The sequence below is a fragment of the Girardinichthys multiradiatus genome, chromosome 20 (genome assembly GCF_021462225.1).
Source record: "Girardinichthys multiradiatus isolate DD_20200921_A chromosome 20, DD_fGirMul_XY1, whole genome shotgun sequence".
Taxonomy (NCBI): Eukaryota; Metazoa; Chordata; class Actinopteri; order Cyprinodontiformes; family Goodeidae; genus Girardinichthys; species Girardinichthys multiradiatus.
The window spans coordinates 14,133,486-14,151,913 of record NC_061812.1 but is presented as its reverse complement, the minus strand read 5'-3'; the positions used below and the strand labels follow the sequence as shown (position 1 = coordinate 14,151,913).

General features: G+C 38.1%; 1 protein-coding gene across 4 annotated transcripts; it reads right to left on the bottom strand.

The window, feature by feature from the left end:
* Positions 1-2,217: 2,217 nt before the first annotated feature.
* tfap2c (transcription factor AP-2 gamma (activating enhancer binding protein 2 gamma)) lies at positions 2,218-13,164 on the bottom strand. Of its 4 annotated transcripts, none has more exons than XM_047348778.1 (8): positions 13,108-13,164; positions 9,506-9,955; positions 9,085-9,136; positions 7,949-8,020; positions 7,068-7,290; positions 5,864-5,982; positions 3,969-4,110; positions 2,218-3,740 (listed from the first exon to the last, which is right to left on the bottom strand). In XM_047348778.1, the coding sequence occupies exons 1-8, from the start codon at positions 13,135-13,137 to the stop codon at positions 3,446-3,448; spliced, it is 1,383 nt and encodes a 460-aa protein (XP_047204734.1). In that variant the 5' UTR covers positions 13,138-13,164; the 3' UTR covers positions 2,218-3,445. The 4 variants fall into 4 exon arrangements, with proteins under 4 accessions (XP_047204734.1, XP_047204733.1, XP_047204736.1 ...); XM_047348777.1 differs by lacking the exon at positions 13,108-13,164 and adding an exon at positions 10,493-11,034; XM_047348780.1 differs by lacking the exon at positions 7,949-8,020.
* Between the last annotated feature and the right edge of the window lie 5,264 nt (positions 13,165-18,428).

Here is an 18,428-nt window from a genome sequence, read left to right as displayed (position 1 = left end):
CAATCAGACTTTCTGACTTAGGGAAGTGTTGCCTCAACTGCTTTCAGACCATCATCAGAGACACTCAGACAATCCTGAGTTTTCTCCCCCAACCTATAGCTTGCAGCATCATCTGCTCCCCCTGCAATTATCTACACTTTCAGGTCCATGCATACGACATAACATGAATAACTGAAGGTAGTTAAAGTCAACCGTGAGGGCTGTGAGCCTCTGGGTTCAGGTTGACAGGTCTGGTTAGACTGGTTTCTGAGGGGAGAGGCTGATACTTGTTTTACTGCAAGGGATCTGCAGCAAAGTTCAACTACTGCTCCCTCTTTACCCCATAGCTTGTTTTTTTGTATAATACTGGTTTCTCCTACTGACCTCCATGGCAGTGCTTATAAGTATTGTAGATTAAATTACCTAACAAAATCTTGCTCCCCACTATTGTGACGTCATGACATCACTTAAAAATAGCTGTCTGATTTATTTGCTGATTCTTTTTTTATAGCCAATACTGGATTAGTATCGTTAATGGAGTAGAAACAAACACATATGCACATTGCATATGTTCTGTCTTAATATTTTTTATTGACTTTTTTTAGGTTCTGCACCTGTTGGGGTCCATTTTTAGAAGTCTGTGTAGATTCTGCAGTGGTCTGAAATCTATCAGTAAGCTCTTAAAACACATAAAGAGACAGACCATATGAATCAGTGTGGACTGGGTGGGCGAGTGAGTATTAAGCAACCTTGTGTTCTGTGCAATCCTATCTACAGTTTTTCATCAGTCTCTCACAGACATCAAAGGTACTCTCAGCAGTATGGGGAAACTTCCAGCAGTAGACTGAAACAACACTGGTGTAAAAAAGGAAAGAGGAGCCATACCCGTTTGACAGAATGTATACTGCATCCTAAAACTGTAGCTCAGGAAACCTTTGAACATCGGCAACCTTTTTACAATACGTGGCCAAAGTATTGGACACCTTTATGTTGCTTCATGCAGAAACGTTCGAGCTCATGTAATTTTACAGGTGCATCATTCTTTTTCTGTTAATTTAGATCCTTGTGGCTGTCAGTTTAACCCAAAGACCAGTTTTTGGACATTTCGATTTTAGTCATGGAAAAAGACCAATTAAAAAAAAGGATTTTTAGTGCAGCAATGGTATGATATGGTCTACATCTTATATAAGAAACTATAAAAAGCAATGATAAGTCTTTGCTAAAGAAGCTGGCTGTTCACAAAGTGCTGTATACAAACATATTAATGGAATGTCTAGTAAAAGGAAAAAGTGAATAAGGGTGGACAAGAAACAATCATAACTGCAGCTTAAGAGTAATTTATTAATAGTAATTCATGCATAAGGATCTCAGACCATGTATTAAGTGCATAAACTACACAATACATGGATATATTTTTCACTAGAATGGCATTTCCGTATGAAATTATATTTCATCCTATAGAATATAATTATGATTATAATATTATTATATAATATTATAATAATAATATAATTATAATTATGACTTTATGAAACAGAATTTGGGATTTTCATTAGCTATGAGTTGTAATCATAAAAACTAACGTAACATACATACTTTATATATATTGTAATGACTCTACATAATATACAACAAATAGTTTTTTAATTGATTCACTGAAATAAATAAACTTTTCAATGATATTCTAATTTGCTGAGATGCACCTGTACATTATTGTCTATGTTTCTTATCTTCTCTGAGATAATCTTAAAATTAACACCAATATATTTTGATTAGGCCGGCCATGAAAAATTGCAGTTATTAAGGATGAGCCATCTTCTTTGAATGTAACTTTTTAAGTCAGATTAACATGAGAGCGCAACTATCTGAACCATAAGAAAGCAAGAATATTTGTAATAAAATCATCATCAACCATTAGTTTAGTAAAAAAATTTAATAAGCCATTTGTTTGTTCTCTGTGACACATCTTTGTCTATCACATGATGCGCTGTTGAGGTCTGCGCCTTCACTGAGCCAAACAGCCTATTTGTGAAGCTAACAGAGCAAATAATGATGACTACTGTTCCCATCAGTTTAGTAGGGGGAATTTTCTGTTGCTGTCAACAAGGAATCAACAAGGAAATCTTCCAACACATGACCTAACCATTTTCTGTGAAATACTGCTGAAAAACTAGGCCATAAAAAAGGAAATGTGTGTTTCTGTGATCTGGGTAACATCACTTGCACCCTGGATCTAGCTTGAGGATTTATTGTTTTATTTGTATGTGATCCTGGAAACATTTTTTTTTACATCTTTAAAAAAAGCAAATCATGCCCACTTCCTAACCTCTATTTGATAAAAAACTAACCTATTTAAGAAAGTTTCTAACACATCCTGATAAAAAGATAAACCATACACCTGAATGATGCTATTATTTACACAAACCCATTAAATTACAACATAAATTAAAAATTATTTACATTCCAGGACAACAAACTGAATAAAATTCTACGTTTTGACATTGAGATAATGTCTAATTAAAGCCATTTTTAAAGAATGAAATATGTACAATTGCACACATTCTTATGACACGCATACACTGTAATAGGACTGGGAACTGGGCATGTTGGTCAGCTGATGTTAACTTAAGGCTTTCAAACACTGAGGATGGAGAACACCTTGCTTAAAAAAAGATATGGTGTTCTCCGTAACAACAGAACTGTGGCAATGCTTGTAACCCATACAAACACTCACAAGGCATGTATTGCAGTACCTTTAAATTCTCTGGTTTGTGAGTGAGCACTGACTGAAAAATTATCGTTCAACATAAGACTCTGTGTCCCATTAAACAAAGCAGAATAACACTGGAGTCATTCAGGGCTGGTTGTACAAAAGAAGAAGATAAAACAAAGACAACACATTGTATTTTCCTATCTCCCCCCCCCCCACACACACACACACACAAAACATTTAGAAATTGTCCTTTGCAGGTCCATGGAGACACAGGAAATCAGTGGATTTGCCTCCAGACAGAGGAGAAGGGGGGATGCTGGGAGGAATTCACACCCATTGCAACCCATCTTGAAATGATGTCCACAATAGGAAACAACAGAATGTACTTCTTTCCCCCCTCTTCTTCAAAAAATATTCTTTAGATTGTAGCATAGTTGGAATTTTATGGAACTGCATAGCTGTTATTTAATGGTATGTTTAACCGTCACAGAAGCAGCTCCCAAAAAAGACGAGTCCAAAGAATTCCCTATTTGGTGTCAATACTTACTGACTTGTAGCCTTACTGATTTGTGACGAAGCCAGAGTTTTGTAGAAAAAAACATTTACAGTGGAAGCACACTTACACACCCACATACAAAATAATCTCTCAAAATGGTAATACTAAAGATGTTTTAAAAAGTCCAAACAGGGAGAGAGCAGCCAGAACAAGTTTATTCTGAGATTCTGAAATTGATGTTTTCTCCTTTTGAGCTCTCATTTCCTGTGCTTGTCCATTTTGTCAGTGGACTTGTTCCCGCTCTCAGATGATCCCTGAGTTTCACTGCCAGAACTCAAGTACATCTTATCCACTTGTTTCAGCGCCTCGTTAAGGTAGTTCTGGAGCGACGTCATTGCAGCACAGATGGCCGGAGAACCGAATCCATGAGTGATGAGGCTGAAATGAGTCAGACAGCCCTGGATTCCAGGCTCCAAGATGGGAGCCGGCCTTGAGTTTCCCAGCGGTGACCGGTCCTGTGTGAGCAGGTCAGTAAATTCTTTGCAGATTTGCCTGAGGGGAGATAAACCAGTCAGGATGGATGCAATGATTCACTTTACCTATAAGTTAACCCAATAGATAACACTGCGGGTGTTTCAGTAATGACGATGCTATACTGCCAAAATAACAGCAAAAGCAGGCTTTGAAAAAATAAAAAAGACAAGTTTCAACCTGACTCTGCTGTAAGTGAATAAATGCGTGCAAATAATATCATGCAAACCACAAAGTAGAAATACTTACTTAGCAGCGAGGAGCATGTTCTTGCGAGAGTTGACCTCGTTGCGCTCCACATGGGGCCTACCCAAGTATTCAGCTATTGCCTTTGCAGGAAACTCAGTTTCACATACGTAACCAAAGTCTCTTGCTAAATGAACTGCTTCACCTGTAGAAACAGAAAAAAAATCAGATACTGTTAGCAAAAACCACAAGATTCAAAACATTCATACTCCCAGACCAATTCTTACAACCTACCCTAAAATCACTGCATATGCTTCCACACACGGAATGGTTAATTCTACTGTTTAAAGAGCTGCAAGAAATGAACATAGTTGCTTCTAACTGCTCCACACCTTTCTACCACAACAACGGCAGTTATTATGATGTTGAACCCTAAACCTGGTGGAAGTGACAACAGCAGCTCCTCTGCTCTGAGCTCAAAATAAATAAAAGGCCTATAAATATTATAAATTACTCATTACTCATTATAAATGAGTAACGTTTTCTTACACCTATCTCAGTTGTTTTTGATGCTAAACTAAACTAAGACAGTGCATATAACCACAAGTAACAGACTTTAAAATATTACTTGCAATGGTCCTGAACTGCACTTCTACTTCAATCAATGCCTGTTTTGGTAATAAGATTTTTTCATAAGAAAACAGTAGTGAAAAATCTTACAAACATAAAGATTTTTGTTTAAAATACAAAATATTAAATTGAGATAAATTCTATTTTTTGGGTCAAAAACGAATTTGCCAAAGTTAAATTTTTGGGTTTTTTTGTGCTCATTTTGAATAATAAAAATATGAAATCACTGGCAAAGAGAAATGGAAAAAATTCTCCCATTTCATCTTGAGGTTGGTTTGATTTGCATGGTCATAACAGGCTTATCTGGATAAACGATAACACCAAGGGCCTGAGGCACCTCAAGCTATGCTTATTGATAGGTTTGTACAGAACTACAGGATTTAGGCAGCTACTCAGAAGCACAAGCTTTAAGGTCAGCTGGCCGTCCTGGTGAGCCGAACAGAACATTACAAGGCTTAATTCAGCTTTGAAGGTCTCAAAATAAAACAGGCCTCCAGTCAGTTTCCTGCACAGAATCATTAGCCCATTTGTAAAAATGAGTGGGGATTTAGAGAGGAAAAAATACCTCGATTCAGCCAGCGGCAGGTAGACGATATGAAAGTGATATTGTAATCACATGAAAGTATAACTCTATTAAGGTACATCTGGCATGTACAAGGTGACAAGTATTTATCTTGCCATTAGGTCAAACCACAAAGGGGAATCTTGATTACTATGCCTGGGTCTGTAAAGGTTTTGGCTGGTTTACTTTACAAAAATACGAAAGAATAAATAATCAGAGGGTGTAATTAAAGATGGGTGTTGACTTGTTTGGGAATTTGAAAACAGAAAAATTACTTCTTAATAAACAGAAACAACATTTTTTTAAATAGATATTACTCTTTCAGCACAGTACAGAGGAGGATCTATTTCTGAAAGATGTTTGTTTCTTTTACTTGTCTGCCAGCCCTTTCGTTTTTGGTGGAACCAGGTTGCTATCTGTAAAACAGTTTAGAGAACCGTGCCTAAATGCCCTATGGCCATGTTTTTATTGGCTCAAAACAAAAGTAAAAAATTGACATTTGCAAATCCTTTCTTCTGCTCCTATTTTAGCCAACTGCAGAAGTTAATCATCCATGTAAATGGTTATATAATCTGGACCTACTGTAAGAACACCTTCCTCAAGAACAATGCTGATTAACATCCAGTTTGAGATTACTACTAAAAGCATAGTCTGCTTAGGAGACTGACACATGTACATTCCCACGCTATTTCAGAATCATTCCAATCAGTGCAAGTGTCAGTTGTAGCCAGGAAAGTGCAATGTGCTACTGAGTGACATATCATACCTTCCACAAGTGAGGTAAGTAGAGTGACATTGGCCGCCTTCCTTCTTCCTGCAGGCAGGTTAAGCCCAATTTTATCCAGCTTCTCTCTCAGAGAACGACCTCCGTTTTTTGACTTGGCTCTGCAGGATGACACCAAAATGAATTGAGTCTATGACAATGAAAGCAGCCACATACTATAGGATAATTTTTATTGCACACTGTTAAAATTTTGAGAAAAAATCTCACCATATGGTATGTTTATGTAGTATTTGCTAGTATCTACTATTATGTCAGTTTTGGGGATTACATTTTGAGAAAGTTTTACATGTGCATTACAAGAAAAGAGTTAGTGTTTAATAGTGTACTAGTGTAGGAATATTATAGAAAAACAGTTAGAAAAGGCCTCATATGCATTCCTTAAAGAAGTCTCATTCAGTATGTATTAATATTAAGTACATAAAAGCTGCTTCTCCAAACTTACAAAGACACTAAAACAACTGATGAATCAGCTTACCAAAACAGAACAGATACATCATTCATGCATTTGTAGAAGCTTTCAAACACCTAAGTTGCCATGGCAGTCAGTTTTCTGCATGACCAGGCCGGCAAGCTCTCCCTCTGCATGGCGAGTGAGAGATCTTTAGGGGAGCATGTGTGACTAAGTGCCCCCTACCCCATCATATCGACCCTCCACCCGGTCTCTGTAATAACATTCCCCCTCCCTTAGCTATATGACCTACTTAAAACGGGCTGTGTTTGTGTATGTGCGTGTATGTCAGCTTTAACAAAAGGACATGGGAAGTGGAAAATGTGCATTTTGACAAAAAAAATGCTCTGATCAGGGGTGTTAAGCACAATGGCAACCCCCAGTCCCTTAGCAGACTGGCACAGTAACATATGTGCCATAAGGTCAACTCCTATAGCACAGATAAATCTATTAAGATTATCATTACAAGTGCTAATGTAATACATCTTCAACGCTGCACCGCACTATGCACTGAACTAAAACTGCAGACAACACAAAGAATCCAATGAACCATGCAAAACTTGTTTAAAAAACAAGTCTTTTCCATGAGCCACTGAGCTTTAAGCTACATCTATTGCTCCATGATGTTATTAACATTTATAGCAAAAGCTATTATAACAGTTTACAGAAGACATATAATGTCAACATTTTATATTCAAACCAGTCAAGCTGTCACGCTGAATGATTCTGAGCCCTGACCTGCGTAAAACTCCTCCCAGGAGCGATGCGTTCAAGCACTCCGGGGGTGACAAACGTCTCTGGACTTCAGCCACGGTAACCTTGTACTTGGATGTGGAGCTCAGCAAGGAAAGGCGGCCTGGTACAGAGCAGAACACTTCTGTGGGGTTGGATACCATGCCCAGCAGTGACTCTTTCTGGAAGGGAAGGCCTAGCGTGTTGCCTTTGGGTAGTGTAACAGGACCTAGAGAAAAAAGGAAAAACCTACATTAAATATCGAGAAAAAAAAGGATTGTGGTTGAGCAACAGTGATTGTTTGCATATGCCCTTTTCGAGAGTATGTACGTAAGCTCTAAATCCTTCTGTGAATGTCTGTTTTCTTTTTTTTTGCATGTAATCACAAGAATCTATTTGTGTGTGTGTGTGAGTGTGTGTGTGTGTGTGTGTGTGTGTGTGTGTGTGTGTGTGTGCGTGTGCATGTGTGTGTGTGTGTGTGTGTGTGTGCGTGTGCGTGTGCATGTGTGTGTGTGTGTGTGTGTGTGTGTGTGTGCGTGTGTGTATAACTGTGCAGTTCCAAGGAAACCAGCCTTTGGTGAATGACTATTTACAAGAAACATCTTCTTGAACCTTTTGAAATATTGCATAGTTCTTGAAGCACTGGATGCCTGAAGACTAGCCCTCATTTTAAACACCATCCACAAACAGGTAAGCACAAACAAGCTGACCCTCATCTAAGCACTTACTATGCTTACTCTGCTCTCTTCTAGAATATTTAAAACTTTATTTTAGATTACATTTAAAAAAGATTCATTTTAATCATACACAAAAAGACTCACAGTCTTCAGACAAACAAAAACAATACAGCACACTACAATACAAAATACAACTATCTTCATCCTCACCGGCAAGAAAGCCCCCCTGATAATAAGTCCTCTGTATGCGATCAAGGTTCCTGCCACCTCGTAGTCCTAATACTGAGACAGAAATCAAAGAGTCACATGGGTGTTTCACTTCTCCTCTGGAGCACATGCCTGGGAATGACATGCCATTGTTTACATATGGGAAAACCTGGATTGCCCATAGCGTGGTCTTCAGCATGGGAACAAGATAATGAGCCATCACTGATTACTATATCAAGGAGACGGGTTGCTTCACTCTACTGCACAAATAGCTTTCTGCTTGCAATTGTGCTATCTATCTATCTATCTATCTATCTATCTATCTATCTATCTATCTATCTATCTATCTATCTATCTATCTATCTATCTATCTATCTATCTATCTATCTATCTATCTATCTATCTATCTATCTATCTATCTATCTATCTATCTATATTTTCTTGAGCTTTGATGTCAAAGTAGCATGAGGTTCAAAACATAATTCATGCCCCAACAAATTACCAAACTGTCCTTCACATGCAAGCCAAACACCACACCCAACCAGAAGCTGGTCTTGCAGAGAGCCAAACACAAGATCTAAGACCTCCTAAATTCCCGTAAACGTGATCAGAAAAGGGCTGCCGTTTCAAACTTAAGAGGGCCTGAAGATGATTCAAACCCTTCCTTCTCTCTTCCTTACTCAACACTGCCAGGTTGCCAGATTGCTCAATTTTCCCTTCATGTCAGCAACCGCCTGCCGAATTTGAAAGCAGGGATCAGCTCCTTTCCCACTGATGAATCCATTCAAGCACCTTCACTAACAGAATAGGTGGAGGATCATGTCGAGCTTAGAAAAGTGCATCTCATGGCCATATGTGGATTATCATTGTACACAGGGGTAGTGCAAATAAAAGATAAATAGCAGCCTCTTTCTGTGCACTCAGTGCCCTGACATGCCATTTGAAGCATGGTGTTTTTTGGAATATAGAGTGAAAAAACACAGTATTTGCTGTAAATTTCCAGTTCCTGTTAGTAATTACTGCACTGGCTGTATAAAGACTACAAAGGAAAATGTACCCCAGGCAGCATTCTCAAACAGGACGGCTGCTTTTTCTCTTTCTCTTTTCATTCTAACAATAAACAAATTGGGAAAACTTACCTTTTTTGATGACTGTCTGATCTGTCATAATAATACTGTGGTCATCTACGTGCTGAGCAAAAAAACAGAGAAGAAGTATATAAGCATATGTTATTGATGCAACATAAATGATCAAGCTTAGATGAATTTGTAGGAGGTTTCACTCGTATCATCAAATCTCCACAATATGCCTTCTGTTTTATACTAATTGGGTAAAAAATATCAAGAAAACAGATATAATCTGTGATATTATGGTAAATATAGAAAGTAGGAAAATTACTTAAAAATTCAAATTCTGGCAATTATCAATCATTGACATTTTAATTCCTTAGAATACCCCACAATGTTTTTAAAAATGCAAATGGATGTAAGAGTCTAGTTCTCTCATGTACATAAACTCCGATGCACACCTCATATCATTACATTAGTTGCATTCTCTTACCTGAACGTCTTCCAGTCCTGGGCCCATGTCATGAATCCCCATATTATCACCAATAACTGAAGAGTCGAGACTGTGCGGGGGCAGCAGCTCCGGCCGCCGAAACCCTTCCCTTCTCACCCCGGACGAGCCTCCTTCCAGGCCCAACATTTGACTTGCCAGACCGCTCCTCCCGAGTCCGTCCTGGCCCTGCCTGCCGGGCCATGACGGCTGCTGCTGGTTCGACGAAGGCGATTGGTGTATGGAGTTAATATTAAAGGGGTCGCCGAGATGGGAGTAAGGGTCGGAGGACTGGGGGTAGGAGATAGGCTGGTACGGAGGTGGAAAGTATGGGGGCTGGAAGTCTGAACCTGCCGAGTGTGAGAGGGCAGGGGACGGGCTGTAGAGGTGCTGACTGACTGCTGGCAGGTGAGGCAGCCGGGGGTTCCCGTTGCTGTTGCCGTCATGCCTTTCCTGGAAGACGGAAGAGACAATGCAGCTGAGAGAGATGGCAATTACACGTGGTGATATTTATCGCTTAAGGGAATTATAGGTGTTAAGCACCTTATATGTTGTATAATGTCTAATAAAAATATCTACCAGTCTTTAGCACATTATGACTGGAAATATAAAATTCTTTACTGGGTTAAATAAAGGCATATTTTTTTTATTAAACATTGACCCTAATAATATAATATTTTAATTCATACATCTACTTCTTAATTATTATTAGTTTAAAATTATTCTTAAAGTTTTCTTCAGATTTTATTTTATTTTTTTGCGTACAACAATATTTTAAAGTTGTAAATTCTTTTGGTAATTTTTACCCAGCGTTATTCTCCAAACATACATCCTTGTATGTTAACATTATAGGGCTTTTTGTCCTTTCTTTTTTCTGTTCGCACATGGAAGTAAACACCAGCCCGCGTAATAATTCCTGTATCTGAAAACCAAACTTTTCCTCTCTTCACTTCAAGTTTATTCAAACAATGGCATATTATTAAAACTCACCTCACAGTCATCTTCATATTTTACGTTTTCAGCTAGTTTCCACAACATTTTCCTTGTCTTCGGTGCGAAAATTAACAAGAAAACAAGAAGAAGAAGAAGAAAACGTCGCCTTGGGTTAATCCAGGTGTGGGAAAAATGGGAACTTCCTGGAGATCATGAACCCGATTGTTCTTCTGCTGCAGCAAACAGACGGCAACGTTGCAAGGTGAGGGCTCAAGGGCTAAGTGACCCACGGACTGACGCTCCCGCAGCAGAAAAGCTATGAGCCTACGAGTCTCCGTAGCCACTGTGAGAGGAAACAGTCGCTGTCAAGCAATATTTCTCATCCCCCCCACCCCCCTTTCTCTCTTCGTTCAATGCGCTCTGGGGTTTTGTTGGTTGTGAAAGTGAGCAAAACTGCTGCATAACAAACTTGACTCCCTCTTTTGGACGAAGCAGAGATGTTCAATCTTATTGGTCCAAAAAAAAAAAAGAGCTCAGTGTTATATCTGCGCAGCCATTGTGAGTGGGCGTCACCCTGTCCTAGGATTCCGATGGCAAGTTAGAAGAAAAATATTTCTGATTGGCGGGAGGATGGTCCAATCAGAATTATGTCCGTCTGTGCAGCCGTCTGTGTGCGGTGTCAAAAATTAAAACCCATCTTCCAAACTTCTAAATCACTTTTTGTGCGCTGCAATGGACACGGCCTGTTACCACAAAACTAATAGGTTTCCTCTGCTCGGGGCTTTCACTTCAAACCCGAGGGGTTTCCGAACCAAAGGGCTTGTGTTTTTGAAAGACAACCAGATGTTCTGGATTACAGTCCCTGTAAACTGGGACCAGTATAGATCGCTGTGAAATAAATTCCTTGATCATTAATAAAACAGCTTATTTTAGTTGTTGATGAACAAGTTTCCTACTTGAAAAAAAATTGCAAAAAGCTAATTTAATTTTATGCCTAGGCTGATAACTGCGGAAAGCAACACAAGGGGAATTAAAAGCGCCGCTCTGATGGTTAACAGTTATTGGAACTTATTGAGGGATATATATATATATACATCAGGTTGTTTATTATTATTATTATTATTATTATTATTTAGCCCATTTTACAAAATCTGCTTTAACGAATATTGTAAGACGACCATAAAGTATTTGTTATTTTAATTTTAAGCACATGTGAAATAATTATATTATATTATATTATAATTTCAGAATTCTTTACTGCTTCCTCGATTAGATGTTGTTTTGGATAAAAATTGAGACATCCTAGGTCGACTCGTTTAACCTTTTTCTCTTTCTGCCCCAGCAACAAATCATATTTCCAAAATTTTATACCTATTATTAGAACAGAAAGTAGTAGACATTTTGCTCTTCTTTACTGGTTTTATATCCTAAAAATTACAATATTTACCTAATGCGAAATTTGTTTTTCTCGCAATTTTGTTTTAATTGTTCTCTTTGGATTATACAAGTCCCCGCAGTTTAAACGCATGAGAAGTCTTCAAACAGGCCAATGAAATTTTAATGTTATAGTGTTTCTCTGTGGTCGTTAAGTGCTAGTTTTAAACCACAATAAGCCCCAACGTGTAACAGAGTCGTTTTCCCCCTCTCTTTCTCTATCTCTCTCTCTCAAAAAACAAACCAAAACCTTTTCAAACTCAAAGAATTCCAACAATGAAGCTCTTTCGTAACCTCATTTGCATTTCAGAGGAAATCTCTTTGTTTTTTGTTTTTAATTACAGTGATTTTCATTGGTTAATAAGCAACTTAAGTTTTATTTTGACAGTTTTATATATCAGTTTCCCTTACTTTAGTCAGGGGTGTTTTGTTGCTTAATTTAGTGTCATTCAACATGTAAGCATACAATGGACAGCCTTTTGTCTTTTATGGAAACAATCTGTGGCGTCCATCCACCCAAGCTGTAATTCTCGCTTTCGTACGTGAACCACGGGACGTGGACGACAGAGGATTATCCTCTTCTTTTTTAGCGTGTTGCTTCTTAGCTTGTTGTGATACCAAGCAGAAGTGAAATACGCCTTGGTTAAATAGCAGGCCTGATGAGAAAAGTTAGTGACGCTTGGTCGGACTGTATAATTCTGTGAACAATCTGAAAAGCGCAGCTTGTCATGCTGATGACAGTGATATCTGACTCATTTTAACGTCAGGTGTAAAAACATACTGCATCTGTTCACACAAGTCAATGAGCCAGTTCTGCCAAGTGATTGGTTTGATTTGGTTCTTAGTTATAAAATGGAAAACACATATTGAGAAAGTGGAAAATATTAAAGACTGATTATAGGCTTAGACTTTGAACGCCAACGAACAAGTTGCACCCAAACGTAGCCCACTATAATAGAAATATTACATGTAGACATCCTATATAAGGGTAAACAGCCAAACCTTAACACGGCCTTGAAAGTATTGTAGACCTTCAATTGACCATTTGCTCTGGGTATGAATTGATTGTTTTGAATAATACAAATAAAATGAAGATAAATCTGGAGCGGAAATAGCCTGAGAAATGTTTGTTTTTTAAAAGAGGGAAACCAAACTACAGAAAGCTTCAGTAGTTTTGTTTTGTTTAGTTTAATTTAGTTTAGTTTGACTGAAATAAACCCAACCACACTCAAACTCACCCTCCAGTCTATCATCTCCAGCACGGACATCTGCAAGGCTCCAGTCACGGCAATCCCTCAGCGACTGACTGAAACCATGGAGTTTTACTTCACCTGATTATTGTGCAGTGCGCATGCGCTAGTGTAACATATACACCTGAGTGGGGCAAATCAAACCTAACTCATTCAGGGAATCTTGTAGATATTTTCTTCTTTGGTGTGTGAAATAAAGAGTTTTTAAAGTGAGAAACGAAGAAAAGCCATGAAATAAAATCATCGTTTTGAAGCGCGGTATAATGAATGTGCTGGCTTCAACAAATAAGATTTCAAAGTTAAAGCTGATCTTTTAAAATCAGTTTCGATATATTAAATTGCATAAAAATGATTTAAAAGTTGAGGTTTAAAAGAAAAACATGGAAAAAAATGAGTTTTTTGGGTGAGGTAATTCCTCCCCCATTGACACCGCCTCAGGCTGACCAGAAGAATTTCCTTTCAAAAGCAACTAAAGGCCACGTATGGCTCCTGTTATCTGATCTTCACCTCAGACATTTTGAGGTTAAACTAATGAATACATCAACGTTTCTTTGCTGTGTGGCTGTTAGTGTGATTTATAAATCTGGTTCAAGGAAAAGAAGAACGCACCTTTCCCGAACAGCGTTCCTACCTGCCATGAAGCTGAGACCTCATCAAGTAATGCAGCTTCATCGCCGTTTCAGTTCAGTTCAGCTTATTTAGATATCGCCTGTTTACAACAATTAAAAAGTCAACAAAGTAAAGGTTTCGGGTTTTAATCAACACATAAGAATTCACACAGAAAGAAAGTATGGAAACTGTTTGCAGATAAATTCATTAAATTGAAATTATTCAATCTAATACCAAATCTGAAGCTGAAATGTATTAACTAATTTGCTTTAGAAGCTTTTCATTTAAGAAATAGGTTGTTCTTTCCATTTAAAAATAGTTTGTGTTACTGACTTTATGAATAAAATATCGATATACAAAAAAATATTATGACATTTTTCTGACACTTTTATCACAGGATTGTTTTTTAAAGGTTCGGTTAGACAACAAACCTGCAGATCAAAACTCCCCTGAAAACTGAAACACCTCTGGGGCCAAGACATTACGGGAAAAAAATATATATATATATATTGTCATTGTAATGACATAAAAATAGAAAAAATATTTTATGATTCCTGTTTTTTCTAGGTGCTGATTCTTTTAAGGGGCTGCACGGTGGCGCATTTGGTAGCATTGTTGTCTTCCAGCATCCTGTGTTTGACTTCCGTACTGGGGTCTTTCTGCATGGAGTTTACATGTTCTCCCCGTGCACGTGTGGGTTCTCGCCTGGTACTCCGGTTTAAACCCACAGTCCAAAAACATAAATGTTAGGTTAATTGGTCTTTCTAAACTGACCTTATATGTAAATGGGTATGTGCATGGTTGATTGCCATGTGACGGACTAGCGACTTGTCCAGGGTGTACCCCGCCTCTCGCCTGTAGACTGATGGAGATAGACACCAGCTCCCCCGCGACCCTGTACGGAAAAAGCGGGTATAGGAAATGGATGGATGATTTTTTTTAACTGTCATATTAAATGTAGCTACCACTTGTACCACTTACATTAGAGAAACAAAAATTGAGAATATTTAAAGTTCAAGTGGGTGCTTAGAAAACCAAACTGTCTTTATATACAATTAAATTATCAAATTTTATAAATAACGTGATTTCCGTCCAACTTTTATCTAACTGGGATCACGACAATGTCACGACGCTGTAAACAGGGCTCTGGCGCCACCTTGTGGTGTAACCCTCTCATTACTGTATTGAGGTTGTTTTTAAAGAAAAGTTTAATGTAAATATTTTTTTTTATGTTTTCTTCTTTTTTTCTTGGACATGATTGACAGATCTGTTTTTCTTTTAGGTTGCAGTCTTTTATGTAGATGACATAAAATCGTTGACAATAGAAAGGCAAGTTACCTTTCTTTCAATGTTCAGTGTGAAAGATTTCACTAATAGCCGCCTTTCCACCGAAAGCCCCATGATTTAAAACCCCAGGATTTGTTTTACAATCCCAGGAAATTCTCGTACTTTCTTTTTTAATTTCCCACAGGCCATTTATTTAAATCAGCCTAATGACGTATGGGGAAGTTGTGAAAAACAAACTGCAATACACCTTCATTCCAGCAGATGGCATTTCTCCTTTACTCCGTTTAAAAGTTAAATATTTTTTTGTGTGTCAACTGATAAATAATAGATGATGAGCAGCTTTCAAGTTATACAGTTGATTAACTCCTTCCATTATTCCTTAATTTCCACTGGATCCATAAGCAGAAAAAGTTTAAATCATTTTACAATAATTGTTTTACCAAGCTGCATCTGGCCAGAGTTGCTGCTTTACAACTGCATGATTCATTTACAATAACTACTAAACACTGATGTACATACTTATTTTTATTTTATTATCATCAGGTAAATGTATATCACATAACTAAAGAACATGCTTTTATTAAAAATGTATTAATTAGAATAAAAAGTTGATAATTAGCCCAGAATTACAGGGGTTGATGCCTTAACTGTCTAATCAAAAGCAATTATTTATATAAATTAGAAGATTGTTAGACGGTGGAGTAGAGGATGGAGCAGAGCTTCTGCATCCAAACCTGCAGAGCCGACAGCATAAAACTATGAAAAATTAAAAATATAGACTGCCGGTCAAAAGTTTTAGAATGCCTTTCTTAGTTAATGGGTCCCTTTATTTTCATGACTATTGAAATTGTAGACTCTTACCAGAGACAACAAACCCGTGAATGAACACACATGGAATTATGTAGTAAACAAAAAGTGTAAAATAACATATATATTATATAACATATAACATAATAATAAATATATTATACAACATTATATTTTCGATTTTTACAAAATAGCCACCCTTTGCTTTGATGACTGCTTTGCTCTCTTGGCATTTTCTCCAAGAGCTTCATGAGGTGGTCACCTGACATGGTTTTCCAAAAAGTCTTGAAAGAACTTTCCAGATGTTCATTGAGAGACGGCTGAAGGTTAATATTTCAGTCTTTACAGCAAAGGGCGGCTACTTTAAGGGATTCTAAAATATAACGTATTTAAGTTATTTTGCAATTTTCTGTTTGCTACATAACTGCATATGTGTTTATTCACTGTTTTCATGCCTTCATTGAAATCTACATACAATGTGAATAGTCATAAACATAAAGAAAACCATTAAATGAGAAAGGCATTGTAAAACTTTCAACCGGTGGTGTAGATGGAGTTCATACTCAACTCAGGTAGGTTTACATGAAAAGACTGTCTTAGGGAAATGTGTATTGTTTATGTTCATGAAAAATTTTAAGTGCTCTGATCATCAGCACAGCATTAAAACATTTGCTTTACAGAACTGTTGCGAAATAGGTAATAATTAATGCCAACAATAACTTCACAAATCACAAATTTTTATGATCTGTTACTTGTGATTATTCACCTTTAACGCTTTCAGCCGGCACAAATGGATAACAAGTACGGCTGAGATCACGCAGCAGTTAGTGGGGAAATCCCAGTCCAAAAGCCCGGGTAGCTGAGCAGCCTGACCAGCCTGTTACGTCAGAAAAAAACATTTAAAAGGCTCATCCTGGATTAACTGACTGTCTACTTTCTCGCTTAAAAACATCTTAAAACCACTTTTTGTTAATAAAAAACGATTAATTTGTATAGTAGCCTCCGCCATTGCTGAAGCTGCTGGTACCAGGCCTAACTGCACACAGCTCCGCCCCTTTAACAAATCCCAGGGAAGCTGAATAGACCATCACCAGAACAGGGCCATTTACCCGTGAAAGTAAAGCCCAGAGAAAATGAAATTATCCCGGTAAATTTGTATCGAAACGCGACCTGGGCTTTCCAAAGCCAGAGGCTTTGTACAGGCAATGGGAAAGGGGCTGATGACACCACATCATCCCACACTATTGTCTTTGTTTGAACTTTTAGCCACTTTCTCTATAGTCTGACCTCTCCTGTTTCTTGTCTTGCTAATAATAGCATGTGTTTATAAAATGCATTGCAAAAATATTTAACTTTTTAATATTTGGTCACATTATAACCACAAATCTCTCTGTATTTTATTTTCTTTTTTGTCCAACCAACATCAAATGTGCACGACTGAGAAGCAAACGGAAAATAACACAGTTTTTTAACATTATTTTAAAAACCGAGAAGTGTGTCACACTTCCCTGGATCAATATATTGAATAATCTATCTGTTGCAGATACTTTGTTGCAGGTCTCTTGGCATATGTCTCTAACAACTTTTAACATTAGAGGCGGACATTTTTGTCTAACTCTTCTTCGAAATAGCTCAAGGTCAAATTAGATGGAGAGCATCTGTGAACATCAATTTTCAAGTCTTGCCACAGATTCTCTTGGATTCAGTTTTGATTTTGACTGGGCGATACTAAAACATGAATTTGCTTCAATCTAAACCATACAATTGCAGCTCTGGTTGAATGTTAGCACCGATCTGCTGGAAGGTGAACGTTCGTCCCAGTTTCAAGTCTTTTCCAACAGGTTTTCTATAAGTATCGCTCTATATTAATCTCCATCCACATTCCTGTCAACTTTGACCAGCCTCCCTATCCCCGGTGAAAAAAAAAGCACTCCCACAGCATGATGCTGCCACCACCTTGTGTCACTGTGTTAGTTTCCCACTACACATAGCGTTTGCAAACAGTTTTGTCACATGGCTTATGCTAAACTTTGTTAGGTAATTCCTTCAGCTTTCTTCTGGCCATTTTTCTATATGCCAGATCTATAGTCTTTATGACTTATTGTTTTTATATCAATAGAATCTCCACCTGAGCTGTGGATCTCTGCAACTCCTCCAGAGTTTTGATCTCTTGACTGCTTCTCTGATTAATCCACTCCTCTCCTTGTTAGTTTAGAAAGACAGCTATGTCTGTGGGTTCGTGCCGGTGGCTTGGCACCTAGTCCCTCCTCACTAAGATACTCAAGACCACACATGAGTAGTGTCTTGATGTGTTGGACGATGGACCTTGCAGGCATGGGGGCAGCTGCTCCTGCGCTTTACTGACAACCTACCTTGTGCTTATGGCTGCCCTTGGGGAATGCCTGGTGCCCTGGGGGGATGCCCGGTGCCCTGGGGGGATTCCCACCTGTTCTTTGCTGCTCTTGGGTGATGTATGTTGCAAGCCTACGACCATTCTTGCCATTCTAACAACTGTGCAACTCCAGGTGACAAACTTACCCATACACCCACTCCAGACAAACAACCCCCCCACCCCATCCTATCCCACACACACGCACACACACCGA

Bases quoted from the DNA above. Each gene is read 5' to 3' on its own strand.
- tfap2c (XM_047348777.1), bottom strand. From the start codon at position 10,540: ATGTTGTGGAAACTAGCTGAAAACGTAAAATATGAAGATGACTGTGAG. The intron at 5,983-7,067 runs GTCAGGGCTCAG...GTCATCCTGCAG, and splicing joins CTGGGAGGAGTTTTACGCAG to AGCCAAGTCAAAAAACGGAG. The intron at 4,111-5,863 runs GTATGATATGTC...CTGTTTCTACAG, and splicing joins ACTTACCTCACTTGTGGAAG to GTGAAGCAGTTCATTTAGCA.